This window comes from Prenolepis imparis, unplaced genomic scaffold (assembly GCF_030444845.1).
Source record: "Prenolepis imparis isolate NDT839.2.m4 unplaced genomic scaffold, iyPreImpa1.0 SCAF_15, whole genome shotgun sequence".
NCBI classification, from domain to species: Eukaryota; Metazoa; Arthropoda; class Insecta; order Hymenoptera; family Formicidae; genus Prenolepis; species Prenolepis imparis.
In genome coordinates this window covers 1,433,001-1,453,841 of record NW_028141173.1, presented here as the reverse complement: position 1 = coordinate 1,453,841, position 20,841 = coordinate 1,433,001, and the positions used below count along the sequence as shown (strand labels likewise).

Sequence of the window (20,841 nt, the reverse complement as noted above, 5' to 3'; positions counted from 1 at the left end):
CATTCAAATGTTGTTGTTTCTTTCAGTAATTAAAAATTATAATCGAAAATGATAATCGCAAATTAATTATATATAAGACACGAAGTGTGTCTTATTCTAGATATTCTTTATTGTGCTTACATTTGTTATTCGTTCTTCGAGATATGTTAGTTTTTATCCATTTAATGTCATATTCCAAAATCTGTCCAATTTGTCTATTATCGATTCGTATCTTTCAATTCTTAATCGCATTTATTTTGTCATTAATGCGATATCTCGATGGCTAATATTGTCCATTTATGATTTAAATGCGTCGATGTCTCGATTAAGAAACGAAAGAGAAAGGCGAACTAAAAACGAAGAGGACAAGAAATGAAAGATTATTTTTTTGCGTTGTATGTAATTCGTAGAATAATCTAGAGAACAAAGGAACCACGATGTTGCGTTTAAATAACGCGATCAAGTCGGAAATAGAATATTCATATCAGTTTTTGCAGAGTATACACATTTTTGAACATGCTGTACTACTTAATCGCTATTGTGAATCATATCTTGACACTTGGTTGCCCTTTGTTAGAATTACACTAATAATATTATTCTGAAACGAAGAAAAAAGAGATAAATGAAGTAAACAGTACAGAAGATGTCGTGTAAGAGACAGTTCTATAGCTGAAAAGTTTGCGTGATCGTACTATATGGTATACTATATGCCGTCACGATTTTGTTTAAGTTAATTAGATACTACAGATAAAATACGATGTCACTACTAATAGAGTACATTGCGTTTAGGTTTACTTTAGAAAGAAGAGAAAATATTATTACCATTATTATACATTATTATATTATATATCGTTAGTACCGCTATTACGATTTTTGCAAAACTGGCTCAAGATTGTAATATACGATTATCGGAACCTTTATCGAGTACCAAAATAAATAAGATTGCTTGCTAAGCTAAGGAGACAACAAGTTCATTTTTAGTTCTTGTTTGAAGTGTATTACAAGTGTTTGTTATCGTTATAATTTTTTTATTCGCGTCTCTGTAATATATTTTCTATTTTCTATTTTCACCAATTAATTATACGATTAGTATATCGACGACGTGAAAAAGTTGACGGACAAGTTGCTCAACAAAACAAAGTTTAAGGAGAGGAAAGAAACACGAACGGCACATCGAATTAAAGTTTATCTATCGTAAATTTGTTTATTTAAATTATGTCGTAAATAATTACAATCGCGTAGAAATCTACCGATGCTTAAAAGTTATGCTATTATAATATAACATCTTTTTTTATAGTATATATACGTCGCGCGTATCTTAAATGACAATATAGCTATTATAAAAAAAGAGAAAAAGAAGAAAGCTAATGTCATCTTGACGGAATCAGATTGCAACACTATTGCAAATTGTACGTTTCTCTTCGTGAACGTCGTAAAATTCGCGATACGTTACCCTGTTCTCGCCCCAGTATATACATGATTCGTAAAAAAATCCCTTCTCGATTCCTCAATCACTAATATAGAAATTACATTAGCTGATATAAAAAGAAGATTGATTATCGCAACTCCGATACACACCGTGATACATATTATTCGTATTAAATAGAATTTCTTATTCGCCTCGAGAGAGTTCGAGTTTTTCGTTGTGTCGAGTAAAAAGGCAAGATATCTAATACTGATCTATAAACAAAAAAAGATCACCCAAAATTAACTGGTTTATTTCTCCGTAATTTAAGGATAACTCGAAGATTAATCCTCGTGTTAATAAGTTTGTACCTCGATAAAATTGTCGACTCCTTTATTAAACCGCGAACTCGGTTGTTTTACTTTAGTTCGACATGCATTCGTAACGGGAAGTACGCTTAAAATTAATTGGTTCCATGCATTGTCGCGTTGACACTGGATCACAAACGGATTAGTTTATACAATGAGTATATAATTATTCTATCTAAAAAAAATTTGGCTGGGGATGTTTGCTCTTAATATGTCTTATTTATTATGCAAAAAGATTCATCGAATGATACGCAAAATGCGATAAGGGAGAAAGAAGGGGGTAAATTTGAACATCGGAAGAGATTCGCAAGATTTAAGCAATATGTCACATGTAGTGGGGGAAAAAGTTTTGCAAACATTTCTGCGTTGAAAACTTTCCATCGTAATGAAAAAAATTTTTTTCGACTAAATGCTACAATTAAATTATATCTAAATGTGCCCCCCCCCCCCCCTTCCTTCTCTCTTTTCTTCTGTTGCGCGTGAAATAGCAAAAGCTTGCACAGTCTGAAAGTCTTCGAGCACTTTTATAAAACAGTATCCTTTCACAATAATTGGCGATATGTACACGAACATTTCTATGAATTTCTATGATTCTTACAGCATAAAAATGGTCAATGTCTTTCGTAAAAGTTAAATTCGAGAAGCTCGATTTCTCGCGCTCTCTTTAAACGTGGATTAAAAAATGGACGGGATAAAGCATAGGCAATACGCCGATTCGTGAGGAAGGAGAGCGCATAACAATTGTATGTCGCGCTCGTTCGCCAGATACGAGATATCTTCGATATTAATTGATCTATTTGATTAATCTCGGAAAAACAAATCGATAAAAGGTAACGTAAAACGTCGAACTATCTCATATCTGAGTGAATGCGAATCTCATGATGCGCGTAAATCTTTCTCGACATACATTATACGCCGATATACTGGAGCTCGCTCTTTCACGTTGCAAGTTGTTACGGAATAAGAGAAGTGTACGTTTTGGCAGTTTAATTTTTTTTTCAGCACACGAAACGTAACGCGCAATATCGCTTCGATTAACTGATTAACATTTTCTACGCTAAAATACCACAGTTGGCAGAATTCATCATTTTGTTTTTACATTATATCATTTGGACAAATGTGTATATATATATATGTATATATATACAGTATCTTAACAGGATATCTTGGAAGGTAATAGCATCGATCACAGTAAGTAAAAAAAAATACCTGTGCAAATACCTTCTTTTTCGAATGTCTCCTTCTCTGAGTTTGTGTAGCGGCCAAATTATTTAAAGCCAAACATACGTTTATCACAACCTTCTTGTTATTATTACTATGCGATCAAAGTATCGATGCTTCCTCCCTGGACACGATGTATATCGCTCGAAAAATCCCACGTTGATATTCCGGATAAACGCTTGGTCGTTGAACCTATCTAATACAAGTTAATCTTCTTCGTGATCGTTTTACGACACATGTGACAGGTCTTTAATGGGGCAGCGCAGTGTTCGCAGGCACCGTGACCGCAAAGGAAAGCGACGTTACGACGACGTTCCATGCAAATGCTGCACATATTCGCCTCCTCGAGATCCGCGACTCTAGTCTCGAGATAACGTAAGCGTTCCAAGTCTTTGTCCTTTTCCTTGTCCTTGTCTCTGATCTCCTTTCGTTTTCCTTCCAACGATACGTCTTTTGTTTTTTCTCCCGAATTAGCTATTGAAACCTCACCCGTTGCCAGCTGCCCGTCTAGACAAATGGATGCAAAAGTGACATGTGAAATACGTCAGTTTTAGTTTCAATGTATATAAATAGAGTAAATCTTTCTCGACGAAGACATTTAGAAAAAAATGATAAAATCGAGTACCTTGAATCGGTTGCGCTTTGACGACAGTACTATGTCCGCAACGTGCACAACCAAGCGTGATGCTACTGGCAGGATCGAGTCGGTTCTCTTGTTTTGTGTCCGTTATAATCCCTGAGCAATCCCGACATTCTGCAGCGTCACCGGAACCGGGTATACTTTTCCTCGCGCCATGCAATCCTTCCGATTGTGACATGTTATCTATCCGATACGTAGATGGTTCTACGTAATTACTCGATGGATTGTTCTCTATTCTGTAAGACAAATTATTCTTTCAATACATTTATCAGTAAATTATCGAATTTTATTCAAAATCAGTTATCTCATTATTTTAATAATTTGTTGCTAAATTATTGTAATAGTTTTCAAAATGTTGTAAAATAGATTTATCATTGCGCGTATGCATATATATATATATATATATAACGTTTCATTGGAAGATTGGATTTGCAAACATTTTAAAAACATTTTTTGTTATATCTTGTCTTGTATCTTACTCTAATTGCGTGCTGTGACTTTGGTATTTATAGGATCGTAGAAGATCGGCGAGCAGAGCGGCTTGTGGATCGCCTTCCAAAAGATCGAGTGGCATTTTGTCCTTGTTGTTCCTGACCTGCTCGAGGAGTTTGCAGCTTCTATCCACACTTACGAGAAAACAAGCTAGTGCTAATTCAGTCTTTGTGCTTTGCCTCGCCAGATTCTGCCAGATCTGTCCAAAGAGAAGAATTTTTGTCAGAGAAAAATTAGACAAGTCTATGTTTTCTTTTTTTATACTTTTTAAATTACGTACAGAATAATTTTGGGAACTTTAATTCACCTCAAAAATGAACTTTTATTCGATGAATAGTCATTTCTTTTTGCATATAAATTTATAAACATTCGAGTAAAATCATAAACTCCAATGTACCGCGTATATGAGCGGTGAATCCCGACTACTTTCCGGCGTGGGCACGGCAGTTTGTTGATTTGGGCTCTTTGCTATCGCAATATGTAGGACGGTGTCACCGTCCTCGTCCGCGCTGCCGACGTCCGCATTGTGATGCACCAGCAGTTCTACAAGCGACCAGTGTCCCTGCGAAGTCGCCAAGTGCAACGGGGTTTGTCGTCGATTGTTGCGCAGATCGACCTTGGCACGGCCGCCGTTCTGCGAGAGAAGAATGGCCGCGACTTCCTTGTGTCCGTTCAACGCTGCCAAATGCAACGCCGCGAATCCGTCCTCCTTCTTCGTATCCACCAAGTGACGTGCGCGCGCGACTAGCCTTTCCGTTGCACTGCGGGGATTTATGTGAATGCGTGAACTAGGTAAATTTTGAAAGCACAGTTCAATTCCACCGCATCTGTCCTGTATACGTACTGAGCGTTGCCCTTGAGCGCGGCATGATGCAGAACGTTGAAGCCCCGTTTGTTCCGAAGCGTGAAGGCTATTCTCTCGCAGGTGCATAACGCGTCGATCACGTCCAGCGCGTCCTTCCCGATTGCATCGTGTAACGCTGTGTCGCCGTACGAGTCCTGCAGATCGACATCACAATGATGACGTAGCAGCACTCTCACGCATTGTGCATGTTGTTTGTTAACTGCCACATGTAAAGCGCTGCATCTACCGTTGTTTACGGCGTTGATAGCCGCGCCTCGCGATAATAGCAGTTCCATTATCTCCGGTTGATTACTGTTCAATCGAAAGAATAAAGAACAACATTGTAGATATAGTTATACCACTGTGCGAGAAAATAAAGATAACAATATTTCCCCAAGAAATTGTATATATAAATAATACCCGAACGCCGCGTAATGTAAGGGGGTGTCACCGTCCTCGTCAACCGCTCGTAAAGACGCGCCGGCTTCCAGAAGAAGATTGCAAAGCTCACGCAGGCCCTGATGCGCGGCCACTTGCAGACAAGTTTTCCTACCGCCACCGGGAGCGCGCGCGTCCACTCTGCCAGGGTATTTCTTCAGGAACTCTCGCACCGCAGCCACACCGGCCTCGCCCCTAGCCGCGTCTCTTAACAGTTTCTCCACTTCGCAATCAGTACCCTCGACTGGAAGAAATTAAATAGAAGTTAGGTAGACAGTATTACAAGCAAAATCGATGAAGCTAATTGATGAATCAATGTGTACTTAATTTTTATTTTGTTTGACATTTAAATGAGAATTTGTTTTCAAAAACTGTTTTTAAAAAATTTATGGCATTATTGAATTATATATAATCTATCCTTATTATACGTACATATACAATATATTCTATATAAAATAAAAATAAGAATGTACCTGGACGATCTTTAAACCTATTAGCATTATCGTGCGCGGCAGCTATGGCATTCGGAGCAGAAGATACAGGGACGACACTTAGCGGATTAAATGTCCAGGTAGAATTGTCCAGTGCTACGCGCAAATCACCGTCGGGATAAATTTTAATTACTTTCCCGGTTTTTCCTAGGGCCTGCGACAAATATAAATTCGTATGCGTATATAGCCAAAAAATCATAAATATGAAATACGAAAGAGAAACGAATACATATATAGCGTTCCGACTAACATTTTTCATGATATCTGTCCATTCACCGTGACCAACTTGATACTGTTTGACAGCAGCTAGATCGCTCTTTACACGGACTACATCACCGAGGGAACATGTGCTCTTAGCGGTGACTTTCGTCAAAGCGCCCGGATGGAAGGTCCATCTATTGTTACAACCTTCGTACTGCACGCGAATGTCTCCCTTGTCCGTAATTCGATGCACCATGCCAATCTAGATTTTAGAAAATTAATTCAATTAATATTATATATATACATAAATGTATATATATATATATATATATATATATATATATATATAAATGTGTACATAAATGTATATATATATATAAATAAATGTAATTTAAATGTACAATACATTAAATGTGTACATAAATGTATATACATATAAATGTGTACATAAAATGTATATATATATTCATATATATACATACATATACATATTCAGATATGTATATACATACATATTCAGATACGTATTAGCTTGAGCTATAAATATATTAAATCTATCACAGTACCGATAGATATTAATTAAAATTACATGAAATTTAACATTTTCTTTCTACTTCATTCTCTATGAATAAAAAACTCTAGCGAGATTTCAAGATTCACAATCAGTTAAACTTCAGTTTACTTTAATTAATATTTATGACAACAGTACTTGTAAATGAAACGACACTATTTTTGCAAATATACCTTTCCTATGTATTCGGCCATACGCGGATTCCAACCACCGTGACCGTCTTGCATTTCTTTTAGTATATCGACCTCAATTAGTACTTTCACTTTATCACCGACATTAAAAGTTAGATGAGGACTAGATGTGATGTTGGAGACACCGCTTTTTGTCGTGGTCGAGCTATTTCCGTTGTCTGATATGGTTAAGACCGGTTGACCGAGCAGCGGAAGGTGCTCCTTGTAATAGGTACCAGCATTAGCCTCCTCCATGTAACACAGATCCACGCAACCTTTGTAACCTAATCGATATACATTGGTGCTACCCGTGGACCACGTAACGGTCGCCACAGAGCGACTGCTCTCATTGTCCCATCCACGTATATCCATGACTCTGCCAGTTTTTCCTAAAAAAGTAATTCGAGAAAAATGAGAGATTGATAATTTATTGTATAATTATAACTGAGATTTATAAATTAAATATTAAGTACCTCTGCCACCATCCTGCTCTCCCCACTCCCAATCTGGTCCACGTATGACTTTTGCTCCGATGAAGATTCCTTTTAACAATATCTTGGTGCATCCTTCTCTCGGTTCTAGTTGGATTCTATAACATTCGATTGGAAACATAATGACAATTTATTTATTATGTCAACAGAGTCAATAACATTTGATTAAAAATTCCAAATACTGACCCTACAGAATTGGCTGTTTGAAATCTCTGAAATGTGTGAGTCAATTCATGTACATCTGCCATGTAGCACTGCGTGCAGAGATCGTAGTCGAAGCACTGAGAACACTTCCACCTGATGCCGATTATCCCGTGCCTCTTGCAACCATCACAAATAATGTTGGAATGCTTGACACCAGCTGCTGCATTATCGAACATCAACAGATCGTAAGCACTCTGGTAACCGACCCTGTAATTACTCCTAGCACCATGGTCCCACTGAACAATGACTGTCTTGTCCGGTGTCCGATCGGCGAGATTCGGACTGGAGGCTGAGCTCCCTGTGGAAGGTGGCTTCCCGATCTCCACTACTGTTCCTGCATGACCCTCGCCACCATCCTGATCTTCCCATTTCCAATCCTGACCACGGACGACTCGCAAACCAACTTCTAACATCTCCAAATGTATAAAACGTTTGGCTTCTAATCCTTTAAAGGAATATCACAATATTAAGCATTACACTGTACTAAAATATATCGCATTATATTGTAAAATATAATATATTGTAATGCATATGTAATTCATATTTTAATTTATTATATAAGTATAACAATCGTAATATAGTAAAAGAAAAATGACAACAGGTCTCGACTGTGACAAGTATAGAACTACTTAAAATATTATATTAACATATGATGATTATCGAACTTGGAAGTAATGTAAAATATACCGAACCAACGTTTATACGTAGTAGAACTCGATAATTCGATCAGTTCCAACTTTTATTTTGTGTATTATCGAGTCTGTTTAATCTGTGAAAGAATACGAAGAACATTTCTCGACGAAGATCGCGAGATCGCGTACTTACTCGAAAGCAGTCTCGAGCTCGGATCTACGAATTCTATGAATCATACGCGGCGCAGCAACGACGACGCGACCGATAATCCGCGAGACGCCTGTTGTAGCTAAAAATCGGCCTTAGGGAAGAGTCGTCGTTACGCAGCATCATTGCCGAGTGATCACGCACGCTCCATCGTCGAGGAGGTCGAGGACGCGACGACGATGACGGTCGTGATAGGTCCTACGTCCGCAATACTGACGACAGTAACCTCATAACTGGGCTCGTTGATGATGGCGCTTCCTTCGGCCCGGGTACGTCGGCCCGCCAGATCCGACACGGGAAACTAATTAAATGTCTCTCTCCCACCACTCGTTTCTCTCTCCCTCTCTGCCTCCCACCTTCTTCCTCACTCTCTTTCTATACATATAAATTAATATATGAATTACATACATATATAAGAATCTAATTTTAATAATATATAAAATGATATCTAATATATTATTTACAATTTACAAATGCTCGATGTCAAAATGTCACATAAAATTATGCCAGTTTTAAATTGTATCTAGATAGATATATATATTTGTGCATCATAATTGTTACATCTATTTGAGAAAATATTAACATTACAAAATAGCTGATCTGACAGTTTTACATTCATTTGACATAATGACAAAATTAATAATAAAAGTTATGCAATTTGTTAATATTATTTTGTTAGATAACATTTTTTTGTGGATTTTATTTTAAATTGAAATTTAAATAATGTTTATCATTTTATATACATGAATATAAGCATTAAATAATAAATTTTTATCAAATAGAAGAAAAGTTTTAAAGAATAGAGGTTTTATATCTAATTAAGAATTCAATTACATTATTTGAAATTAGAAATAAATTTTAAATATATACATTTTTAGGTATATCTTATTTTTGAAATCATTTTGTACCTATTCAATTTTCTTTCATTTTTTATCATATTTTTGAATATATGTGTATACAAGTTTTAAATTGTCAATTAAATAATACAATATATATGTATATATACATATATATATTAATAAAAATGTATATATTTTATAATCAATCTACAATCTACATGATAATTTATTTAAATGTAGTGACATTTATACTATATTGAAACATTTTATATAGAATATAAAAATATTGATTTACATTATGAAAAACATTACTTTTGCAATATCTTAAAGAAGTAACATTCTATAAAATGTACTTCTAAAATATGCATGTATATGTATAAGAATATGTATAATTTTTTTTGCAAATAAAGAGATGCAATTATACAATGTCTTAAATTTATATTTTATACATATACATATGCATATAAACAAATGTAAAGTTTTAAATCAATGTAATGTTCTCAGCAAATAAATTATATCTATATTATTATTGTATAATTATAACTCACACACACACACACACACACACACACACACACACACACACACACACATTATATATATGATGCAATCCTTTTTATATAATACAATATATATGCAGAAATTTCAAATATTAATAATAAATAAGAAAACAGAAAAAATATTAATAAGAGTAACATCAATCATCAATAATCTAGTATTTATACATTAAAAAATAAAACACACAGAAAAAATTTATAATTATATATACATAAAAATTGTAAGTAAAATAAATATTGAAATTGCTACGTAGCATTGATTAATAAAATAAATATTGAAATTGCTACGTAGCATTGATTAATAAAATATTTAGAATTTATTCCTATCCTAAACCTAAACCTAACCCTAAACCTAACCCAACCCTAAACGTTTCTATTTGAAAGAAATGTTTTTTTAAGTAATTTTTTTATAATCAATATCATACAATAAAACACAAAAAAATTTTGTGATATCCAAATACAATCAATAAGAGTCACATCATTTTGACTAGTCTTTAAATTCGAACTAAATTTATAATTATTGCAGCAAATAAATAATTCCCAAAAATTGATTAGCAAAAAACGATAATATATATTTGTTTTGTATCGATATATGTCATACCTTGTCACAGCTTAGTTAAACATTAAACTCTTAAAGTTGTAGAACTCTAAGAATCTCGTATTTTTCTTTTACCAGAAATAAAAATAATGTGTTATTTTTCTTTTAACTGATATTCTTAAAGACTACCTTTTCTGTCACTACAGGTATAGGCGTTTGTCCCGCGTAATTTGTGATATTTGTGATAGCACCGGCTTTTAATAGTGCCTGCGTTACCGCCGTGTGACCGTTGTCCAGTGCATGAAACAGAGGCGTTCGTCCCGATCTCATATCCTTCAGATCTATAGTCGCACCGGCTAATATAAGCGCTTTCACCCCTTGTAAATTATCGCGCATACTGCAATAATGTAACGCTGCGAGACCTTCAAAAACAAAAATAGATTCAAAGTGTGTTAATGAGAATTATATATCAATTCTACAAACATTTCTTGCATATGTATCAATATAAATTTACCTTCCGAATCTATTTGATCGAGTAATTTCGAATCCGAGACATGATTAATAAGCATTGATAACAAGGGTGATGATCCTTTACTGGCTATGATCAATGCCGATTCGTGTATATATTTCGGTATCACTGGTCGTGCTCCAGCCTTCAGTAGAAGTTTCACGATTTCTCTATGTATATCATATTTGACTGCAAGCTCCAAACTTGTCTGCAGAATGTACCAAAAAGATTGTATATAGTGCCTTTTAAAAGATCAGATAAAATTAAAATAACAAAATTAAATAAAGAAATTAAACTTACTTCTCCATCCTTGGTCAATATATCGACACTTTCTTTACATTGCTCAAGTATCATTAATTGTCTCTGAACAAGATGGATATTATTGCTTATAACGGCGTTATGTATATTTAACATGCCATTTTGATCATAACGTTTAACCGATTCAAAATCTCTTTCCAAATGTTCTAAAAGATTTTTACATCTTATCTTTGTAACCGATAAAGTTTCCTTCATTTTCATGACATCTAAATTTTCTTCTACAATTTGTTTAAGAAAATTATCTATATCGAAATCATTTTCTTGTTCAGTTATAAGAGGAGCTTTGAATAGGAAATCAGAGTTTAAACTATTTGTTAACAATTGATCTTGATTAGAAGGCATATCGCCAAAAGTAATCTGATTTAGTCTCTGAATGCTATCCAAGTCGTTCATGAATACGAAAGATTGAGGATCCAATAAGCCAAATACCATAGTTTGTACTTGTGTGTCGTTTACAGCTTTGTGTTTCTTTGATATTGGAACGTATCTCTCGATTCCAATTCCACATTCTTCTAGAGCCTTCAGTGCTAATGTACGCAGCTTGTCATCCTTTACACTATCCATTGCTTCCTTGATAATATTCAATTGATCCGATAAGCCTGTCTGAGTTGAATCCTTGGTATAATCCTTATTCTGTACATCCAATTGCATGATTGAGTTAACAGTATTTGTGATTTTTTGCGATTCTGGAATGCATTGCACAGGATTGTCAATCGCAACAGCAGAATCGTTTTTACTTTGCGTATTTTCACACTTTGTATCTTGCCTCGATGTAATTTTGCCATGATGTACATTAATTCCGTTTTCTTCACCTACTGATAACTCAGCAGTATTATACTGTATCGAAATTGCATTCTGAATAAAAAAGTTTCATTATTAGGTATAACTGTCATAACATTTTTTTGTGTTGTTTTGTATACTTGATTATTTATGAAGCCTACATCAGAATTAAATTGAAATGATTTATTTTTATTATTTAAAATTTTTCGATTATTGATATTCTCTTTACTATTGCTACATAAATTATTTTCAATTAAATTGCTATCAATCTGATTATATTTGTAATCAAAATTTACTGCATTGTTTAAAGATGTAACTATTTTCACATTTTCTATGTTTTTCATACTAGTAATATACTTTCTTTTACTTACTTTGAAATAGTCTTCAGACCTATGCATATCATTACTATCACTAGAGTTTAGTACAAGCTTCTTGCAATTTACTATAGGAAATGACGATTCAATAATTTCTTTATAAGATTCGTTTTCAGCTGAAGTTTCATTATCTTCTGTTATTGTAATTAGTTGAATTTTTTTATGGCTATTTACATTGCTTATTCCATTATGTACTATATGCTTTTGATTATTACCATTAATAATTTCATACATAGATTGTTTAGAATTTGTCCCATTTGTAGAAACCAGTTTTTCGACTTTATTATTGCTATTACATGCTTGTGCTTCCTTATTTCTGGTGTTGGCATCTTGATTCTCAATCATAAGCATTTTATTTATTGACAGATTTGTAGATTGTTGCAACACATTAATTTTATTTGTCTTAAAATTGTTCTTGTTGCAGGATTTAATATCCATCAAATTTTTCGGTACCTTTGCAGTGCCTTGCTTAAGTATCCGTGGAAGCATCCTGTTCTGCGAGATTGAAAACAAAGCAGCCGTTACTGGCTTCTTATCAGGCTTGAGAGTATTATTCTTGGAGATCATAATTGTCTGCTCTTTCGATGGATCATCAGTCCGCAACTGCACATCGAACTCTCCCAAATCCTTTCCATTCGGAGATATAATTCTTAATTTCTGCGGTTTGCACAGTACTTGACGCTCGACGCCAGATAACTTTATATTTTCAGGCATCATTGATGATGGGGATTCCACGGTATTCGCAATACCCTGCTCCATCACCTGTTTCAACGTGCTGGGGAACTGTTGCGGCAGCCGAAATTCCCGTACGCATTCCAACAACTGTATTCTACTCCCGATTTTCATGACGCATCTCTTCTTCGCCGGGGGTCCTGCCAGGCTGTCCATTTATTAGACAGTGAATCGTCAAATCGTCTATAATGTATATTCGCGCTGCACTTTTTCTCGGTGAAATCCCTTTATATGTCGAGAGGCGGGAGATAACCTGCAACTAGATAATGAGACACTTGATATAATTTTCATCATATGATAATACACGTATCACTCTGCGACTTTACTGCGTATTTACCGAAATGACGATGTAAAACTTGTCAACTTCGATGCAAATGACTTGTTAAAATGACATATGTAACAAACGCAACACAACATGTGGACAGGAATCACCGAATTTTCCGCGATAAGAGGGGACGTCCCTGGATCATCTCCATGTTTCGACACTTTTTGCCTGCAATCATCATTGACGATTTGGAAGAAAAATAGCGCATGCGTAGCATAAAGACGCGAGATGTGATTCTTGCGGACGTATCGGACATCTAGATATTCGTACATCATGGGAACTTGTATGCTTTGACGTTAATTAATGTCCCTAGGAAATTAATTTACACATGTGTATGCATTCCGCTTGACATTACAAATGCTTCGAAATATTTTAACATCGAATGCATCGTATACCCAAATTTAATTATAAGGTCCTGTAAAAAAGGATTCCTCATTGCTCCTTTTTAAATGCCAATTAATTAAAGAATTAAAAAACAATATAGAAATAAAAGTACTCTCTCCTATTACATTTTATTAACTATTTTTTTTTTAACTCATAATTTAATTTTGTTTTATTTATATTTGATATGATTTCTTTCTTTATGTATTTTATGTACCAAAAAATTTGAAAAAGCTTTGTATTCATCTACCAAGTATGTTAGATTAGCTCAAAATATTTATAACAAAAGTTTGAATTGTAGACTATAATATTTTATATATTTTATATATGCATTTTATATAATATTTTATATATGCATTTTTTAAGAGGAAAATTTGAACTGTAAAATCACTTACGAGATACATGGATTGATACGATTGACTTGTTTATTCGAGGAGCAGCCTATGTATATATATATTTTTTTAAATTTCTACATTCTGCAGCATGTCGCGATAACAGCCTCAATTATTCGCTATGCTTATCGCCCATAATAATGAATTTATAATCATAACATGATTGTATTATATTGCATTTTTATATCAATATGTTTACTTATCAAACAATTGTAATGTTGTAATTCATTTAATCATATTACACTGATCGTAATATTCTTACACAAACTAATCTTCATACACTGAAGATAACTTCATGTAATAATCTTTCAAGTTTTAGTCACGTATCAGTCTCATATTTACAAATCTGAATCGTATCAAAGGGCATATATATTTGGTTTATTCATATCACACAAACTTGATAAGCATATGGGCTTATTACATGCCTGTATCGACATAGTGCTCTTGGATTCGATATTTCGTCTCGAGGGACGAATTATTTCCCCAATCAAATTGTAGAAATCTGCAAGAACGTAATACTGACATTCCACGAGATATTAATCTCTGAATGTACAGATTCGTCTTTCATCTATTCAATCGAGTGAGAACGTCAGAAATTCACTCTGCGTGTTGACATGATGTCCAATTTCGATGCTAATTGATTTATTATGCTCATTTCTCTTTATTTAGCGCTTGAATAAATTCTTCTAATTTCTCTTGAATCTGCCTAACCCGTTCTGAAATAAAAATAAAACATAAGATATTGAAATTTAATATTAATTTATTAATCACACTTTTATAAATTGAAAGAATCATTAGTGATTGAAAATATATATTGCAATACATACTGAGTTCTTCAGCTAATATGACTCGTCTGCCTGTGAGTAGTTTTTCCTTGATTTCACTGTCTTGACTATAATCCTCCAAAACTTCCTTAATCTCTTTATCCAATCTTCGAGCTTCTCTGTTCATGATTTGTTGTCGAAGAGCATTTGCAGTAACTTTCAGCATTTGCTGAATTCGCCAAAAAAGCACTACGTCATTGCATTCCATCTGAAAGCATTCTATTTGCAAAATGTTCGAGTTAGGCCGACCAGCGGCTAAAAAAAGCGTGTGTGCAGTAACCTTTCTTTGTATTCTGCTCATACTTGGTTTTGAAAAATATGTAATTTAACATACCTCGATTTCGTGCCCGGTATGATATAGATAGTAGCCTTTTCTGCAATCGTATGCTCTCGCTAAACTCTGTTGTAGGAAAAATCTTCTATATACAGGATGCCACGTTTCTCGAATAAATTCGTTATCGACCTCGAATCCATTACGTTGTAAATTCTTTCTAATAGCTGTAAGCTCATCTTGTATCAGAGTAGGTGCGTGTTTCTGCGTAATCAAAAATATATGATATAAATATCGTGCAAAAAAAGTTATACAGAGTTTTATTTAGCTGCAATAAGAGGCTTGTTTTCTATTCCTGCACTGATGAACTGGTGCAATAAGTTAGAATGAGACAAGTATATTTTGTCTCACTCTAACTTATTGCACCAGTGTGCACAGTTCAGCCAGTGCAGGAATAGAAAACAAGGCTTATGATGTATGCATACCTTGTCGGCATAAAGAATTTTATCTAGCTCATTCTTAACTGCCGTACGTTTCTGTTGTTCTTCTGTCTGACTCTGCCAATAGAGCCATCGTTCCTTGCGATTAGGGCCCAGCATATCGCGCAGGATATGCTCTGTACTTTGCAGCTTTTCCTTAACCGAAGTTTCTAGGAATCTTACTGCTTGATCCCATTCACGCTTATCGTTCACGCTTCTGTCTTCCAAAATGTTAAGTTGGATAATGCGTAGCATTTCTGACGCCTACAATAAAATAAATACGTTTTCCTAATGTTCTAATTTATTAATTTATCGTAATTTCTTTTAAATAAAAAATAAAGATAGAAAAATTATATTGATTTAATATTGTAATTGAGTTTACCTTCTCTTCCCACGAATGTCGTCTCACTGCCTCATTCACGACGGCATTCTTGAGATTGTCAAAGATATCGTCGTGATCCTGACTAAGTCGAGCTTGCGTCATAAAATTCTGGAATTCCTGCTGTAAACATTCCCATCCGCTTTCGACGCTACGCGCAGGTAGTTGCTGTTCGGTCCATTGTCTCAACTTTATGTCGACAGTCGTATTGAATGTATCTGAAAACATTGTGTTTATGAAACCCGTTCGCCCGTTCGAGGAAGAGAATAGTCTATCAATATATATTATACTTGGATTTCCACTTTGAGCGGCAGGCAAGTAGATATTTTCAAAAACATGCATGCTGACTTTGTCCCAATTTCGAGCCATTAGCACTTCTTCCCAATGTCTCGGTGATACTTGCGACAAATTAACAATTTCGTCCAAGATTTCACCTCGTGCTTTTTCGAAAAGCTCATCTCTGTCTAATTCCCTTAATCTGAATAAATAATATACCATGAAACAAATTCATAAAACTACAATTGGACACAAAATTTTTTTCTCATATGTAACATATTCTATATAGTTACCTCGGAAAATTATTTTTCCACTCTGTTTCCAGGTTAAATCTCGTAGCTTTAAACGCGTCTGCTTGTTGTTCCACTGTCTCACGAACCATCTTCCAAAAACATTCAGCTACCGCCAAACTCAAATTTTTCGTAGTTACTTGACCCGACATTGCTAAACCATCCCTGAAAATTCAGAACTCGTTCACAAACTGCATTTAATGTCAACGTTTTTAAATATATTCGTTTTTACACTTACTTGAAGAGCTTAGAGTTTCTAAAGAACTGTTGTTCGTAATCTTTGATTGTTTGTATACTATCGTCTTGTCTGCCTCTACCAGTAACTACAGCAAAATAGCCTAATGCTTTCATCGGAAACAGTTTGCCAGATAATATTTTGCGCAATCTATCAGGATTAGTCAAATTCTCTTCCGCCATATCGACCTGCCGCAGGATAACAGAAATTATATAAATCTATTTGTTCAATTGTATTAATATAAGAAGAAAAACATTCTCCATACTTTTGTCAAGACGAAAATTGTTCTTCTACCCGATGGATCCATTTGGGCAACAAGATCGGTCACGTTACTTCTTTCCGCGTCGACGGATCCGTCTTGTATGCAGAGAATAATCGCGTTAGGATTACTCATATACTGTTGGCTCATCTGTTTAATTGCCTCGCGAGTATCTTCCGCCATATCAACGGTTACAGTCTGTCGTAAAATAAAATTCGAAATTAAGCAAGTTACAAAATTTTTTTTTTTAATTTATAAAATTTATTATATATACATACGCTAATAATACCAGGTAAATCGACTAGAACCATACGTTGAAGGCCTGGTCCTTTAACAGTCATAGATATGACATCCTGACTGACTGTCTTTCCATTCTTAACGCTATTTTTCATTCGCAGTTCTACCTCTCGTCTGAGCTCGGCTAATTCTGATTCTTTCGTAAGATCGAATTCTCTGGAACTATCCTTGAATTGTGCTATATGATAGGGACCTTCGCTCAATGTGACTTTGACTGGTGCTCTCGTCATCATTTCACCTCCGCCTCTATATAGGAAAAAAATAGCAACGGGTGTCAATATGATTGCATGATATACAAAATCACGTGAAGAAGCATACCTCGGGAATATCCTTGCTTGAGCTATCATTTCAAGCACAGATGTTTTACCAGAGCTTTGGTCACCAACGACTACTACTCTAGGTAAATGATCAGCAGTGGAATAAGTACTATCATAGTCGCTAAGTTCATCCAAGACATCGCTATACATGTCGATTAACGATTTCTACAAAAATATGAGAGTAATTTTAGAAATGCAATCGAAATGAGATAGATATGACTGTACACGTCAAACGTATATAAATGTATGTGATTTACTTACTTTTATCTTTTTATTGTTAAACTTTTGATTTCCTCGCAAAAGTATCTGTTTGCGTAACTCTTTGTTCTCCCTTTCTAATCTCTCTATTTCATGCTGATATTTCAATTGCATCTGCATCAACTCGTCTTGCATAGCATTCATTCTCTGTTGTGACGATTCTTTAATGAAAAAAAAAAAAAAGAAAAACATTATGAGATGAGAGAATGTTAAAACAATTTTCAAGAATAAAAAAATTTTTAATCTATGATATGTACATACGAGCTTTCTTACGTTCCTCTTCACTACTATCATTAGCCAATGGACGTGCAAAGGCAATCACATTTTTCGACAATTGATCTTTTGTTTCTGCTTAAAAATAAAAAAAGATGCATGTGTATATTTATAATTATAACAATTTCTAATTTATTTCGCGGACGTAAATGTGCAAGAAAGCTAGTATCGATTAAAAATTAATGAAGCTATTTTGTATTTGCACATATGCAATTTTATATATGATAAAAAATTACATTAAAAACAAAAAATAATAGAAACAAATATGCAACATATTTATATACACATATATAAAAAATTATATATGTATATAAAATTACATATAAATGTGCAAATAGTGGCGATAAATAATGGTTGTCCCATTCAGTATTTAAAAGTTAAAATCAATATCCATTGGTATAACCATATTATATATATGTTGCAATTATAAATAAGCATAGCTTTGGCTTCTGCATTATTGGAAAATATACATATCTTCCTTTGTGAATTATTTGACTACTGAAAATGCTGAATGGACAGAATATGTATAAAATAGTACTTTCAAATTTTCTTTACACACCTGAGTAAGCTTGTTTAGCTACCAATGAGATGGTATCAAATGCACCTGAACAGAACAGACCACAATAAATCTATAATACAAATGCGTGTGGAATAATGCTTTGCAGTGTAATAAATTATATTATTGAATTTATATAATATGCACATATATTAAAAGAATATAAATATCTTTTAAATAATATCTAAATTATTCTTAATATTAAAAAATAATAAACAAATATAAATAAATAATGCTTTGTCATGCAAATTTTTGCATACAGGCGGTAAATTTAAATGGAGATTGCATATAAAAAAATTACAGCAAGTGTGAAGAAAGGAATTGCAATAATAACAATCGTTTATCATCATTAGCTCACATCTCATAACGATTGTTGTTTAGATAGGAAAACGTCAGGCAAAGGAGAAATATATAATAATTGAGGAATGGATTACAACATGGGACACGTGATTAAAATTATCAGACAAAATTAGAAGTAATAAACAAATATAAAAAAAAGATTGGCGCGCCTCACTCACTCTGTATCGAGTTATTCTCTTGGTAGTCTTTTTGATGACTTTCCGCTGCCTTAATAGCATCATCCAGTCTTTGATCGAACCACGTCCTGTATTCTCGATATTTAGTTAGCCCAAACTCCTTTATACGTGGATCTGTTTGTGTTTGACAATGTTTTATCGCGTATTGAAACACGCGCGTTTTGCTTTGCCTCACGTTTTCACAGACATAAATGACTATACATTTGTTGTTACTTACCAATCTCGATCTTATCGCCTACATTATTCTTAATTGTCATAAGTGATTCTCGAAAATCTTGCCATTGTTTTTCATTAGGCATCAAATTTTGTATCCACTCCAAATTTGGTAATCCATCTTTCCATTGTTCATATTTCTATTTATACAAAAATGTAATTGTATTGATGTTATATAATTTCATAAATATGATCATTAATAATATTATATAATATATTATATGATAATTGATGTTATTACATATTAGATATTAATATTTAATAATTGATGCAATATATAGCACAATTAAGAAAAAAAGATACAATAATTATCATAAAGAAAAACATTAAATCTACAATGTTTACCTTCTGCAAAGTAACACCACCACCGACTGCACCTCCCAAGAGAAGATATCGAATTTTTAATGCACCCCTTAATATTTTAGCTACCACCATAGCATATCCACGATGTGGATTTGCAAAGTATCTCAGTTGCGGCGATGCTAGTAATGGTCTACATTGCCTACTAAATTTTCCAGACATTAATTTCCGTGTATTAATGACTGTTACTGGATGCCTGTAGGTTTTGGAGATTAATAAAATGCCATGACTAAAAAAGAAAAGTAAAATATATCAATTTAGTTACAAGAAATCATAGTTATAACCAATACAGATTTAATAATTTATCAAGATTTAAATAATAGAGAACAATTCACACAGATAGAAAGGAAAAAAGACAATAAGTCGAAGTATATTTTAAGCGAGTTATAAATGAAAAAAAGAGCAGTTTCAATGCAATAAAGTATTATTAATTTTAATAATAGAGAGAAATGTGTATTATAACCCCAAATTTTTATATCGATTACATGCATATGTGAAATATAAATTGTACTTGTTTTAATATTTTTATACATTTATTTTTAATGTTCAAATTAGAAGTATCTATTATTATCTTGCTTTATTTTATTGATAATTATATTAATCTTACCCGAATTTTCCACATATGATTTGCTCCATTTTTAAGGGTGATAAATAACTATAGGCGCCGCCATTACAAATGCAGGTGTGTCGTTTTGTTATTTCCTAGCAATGTTGTTCTAGGGACATTTTTACAGATGGTAACACTGTGCGTGTTATAAGAGCATAACGCGCTAAATTTGATTTATATTTAATAAGAATAACCTTTCAAGAAATATTATATTACTAAATGCAATGCAAATTATGGTAACAAAAATATACTTTTTTTAGCTTTATATTATTTATAAGAACAGACTGTTCATAATATATTATATTAAATGAT

The 20,841-nt window shown here is 33.7% G+C and overlaps 3 protein-coding genes across 15 annotated transcripts; all 3 read right to left on the bottom strand.

Moving 5' to 3' along the window:
* Positions 1 to 359: 359 nt before the first annotated feature.
* On the bottom strand, positions 360 to 8,538 carry Mib2 (E3 ubiquitin-protein ligase mind bomb 2). Its single transcript, XM_083055312.1, has 12 exons — positions 8,341 to 8,538; positions 7,498 to 7,960; positions 7,294 to 7,409; positions 6,824 to 7,209; positions 6,129 to 6,341; positions 5,861 to 6,032; positions 5,370 to 5,631; positions 4,950 to 5,261; positions 4,503 to 4,866; positions 4,093 to 4,304; positions 3,599 to 3,849; positions 360 to 3,480 (listed from the first exon to the last, which is right to left on the bottom strand). Exons 2-12 carry the CDS (start codon positions 7,926 to 7,928, stop codon positions 3,170 to 3,172), a joined length of 3,030 nt encoding a protein of 1,009 aa, XP_082911438.1. The 5' UTR covers positions 7,929 to 7,960; positions 8,341 to 8,538; the 3' UTR covers positions 360 to 3,169.
* A 15-nt stretch (positions 8,539 to 8,553) lies between these two features.
* Positions 8,554 to 13,631, bottom strand: LOC145945990 (uncharacterized). The gene is made up of 6 exons (XM_083055325.1): positions 13,339 to 13,631; positions 12,267 to 13,260; positions 11,098 to 11,970; positions 10,804 to 11,005; positions 10,479 to 10,711; positions 8,554 to 8,730 (listed from the first exon to the last, which is right to left on the bottom strand). Exons 2-6 carry the CDS (start codon positions 13,155 to 13,157, stop codon positions 8,554 to 8,556), a joined length of 2,376 nt encoding a protein of 791 aa, XP_082911451.1. The 5' UTR covers positions 13,158 to 13,260; positions 13,339 to 13,631.
* A 479-nt stretch (positions 13,632 to 14,110) lies between these two features.
* Positions 14,111 to 20,656, bottom strand: Opa1 (Opa1 mitochondrial dynamin like GTPase). Of its 13 annotated transcripts, none has more exons than XM_083055447.1 (18): positions 20,530 to 20,656; positions 19,908 to 20,151; positions 19,567 to 19,702; positions 19,332 to 19,463; positions 18,817 to 18,861; positions 18,246 to 18,335; positions 17,988 to 18,145; positions 17,728 to 17,891; positions 17,391 to 17,655; positions 17,119 to 17,310; positions 16,857 to 17,041; positions 16,622 to 16,783; positions 16,343 to 16,530; positions 16,056 to 16,270; positions 15,680 to 15,937; positions 15,258 to 15,458; positions 14,927 to 15,131; positions 14,111 to 14,815 (listed from the first exon to the last, which is right to left on the bottom strand). In XM_083055447.1, exons 1-18 carry the CDS (start codon positions 20,556 to 20,558, stop codon positions 14,751 to 14,753), a joined length of 2,934 nt encoding a protein of 977 aa, XP_082911573.1. In that variant the 5' UTR covers positions 20,559 to 20,656; the 3' UTR covers positions 14,111 to 14,750. The 13 variants fall into 13 exon arrangements, with proteins under 13 accessions (XP_082911573.1, XP_082911574.1, XP_082911577.1 ...); XM_083055448.1 differs by having other exon boundaries at positions 18,246 to 18,332; positions 20,530 to 20,655; XM_083055451.1 differs by lacking the exon at positions 18,246 to 18,335 and having other exon boundaries at positions 20,530 to 20,655.
* Positions 20,657 to 20,841: the final 185 nt, after the last annotated feature.

Coding starts and splice junctions, on each gene's coding strand:
- Mib2 (XM_083055312.1), bottom strand. CDS start 7,928: ATGTTAGAAGTTGGTTTGCGAGTCGTCCGTGGTCAGGATTGGAAATGG. Junction 3,850..4,092: donor AGTCACAGCACGCAATTAGA/GTAAGATACAAG, acceptor TTTGTCTTACAG/AATAGAGAACAATCCATCGA. Junction 3,481..3,598: donor CAAAGCGCAACCGATTCAAG/GTACTCGATTTT, acceptor CCATTTGTCTAG/ACGGGCAGCTGGCAACGGGT.
- LOC145945990 (XM_083055325.1), bottom strand. CDS start 13,157: ATGGACAGCCTGGCAGGACCCCCGGCGAAGAAGAGATGCGTCATGAAA. Junction 11,006..11,097: donor TATTGACCAAGGATGGAGAA/GTAAGTTTAATT, acceptor TACATTCTGCAG/ACAAGTTTGGAGCTTGCAGT. Junction 8,731..10,478: donor TACCTGTAGTGACAGAAAAG/GTAGTCTTTAAG, acceptor TTATATGTATAG/AAAGAGAGTGAGGAAGAAGG.
- Opa1 (XM_083055447.1), bottom strand. CDS start 20,558: ATGGAGCAAATCATATGTGGAAAATTCGG. Junction 19,703..19,907: donor GTGGTGTTACTTTGCAGAAG/GTAAACATTGTA, acceptor TTGTATAAATAG/AAATATGAACAATGGAAAGA. Junction 14,816..14,926: donor CATATTAGCTGAAGAACTCA/GTATGTATTGCA, acceptor TTTTTATTTCAG/AACGGGTTAGGCAGATTCAA.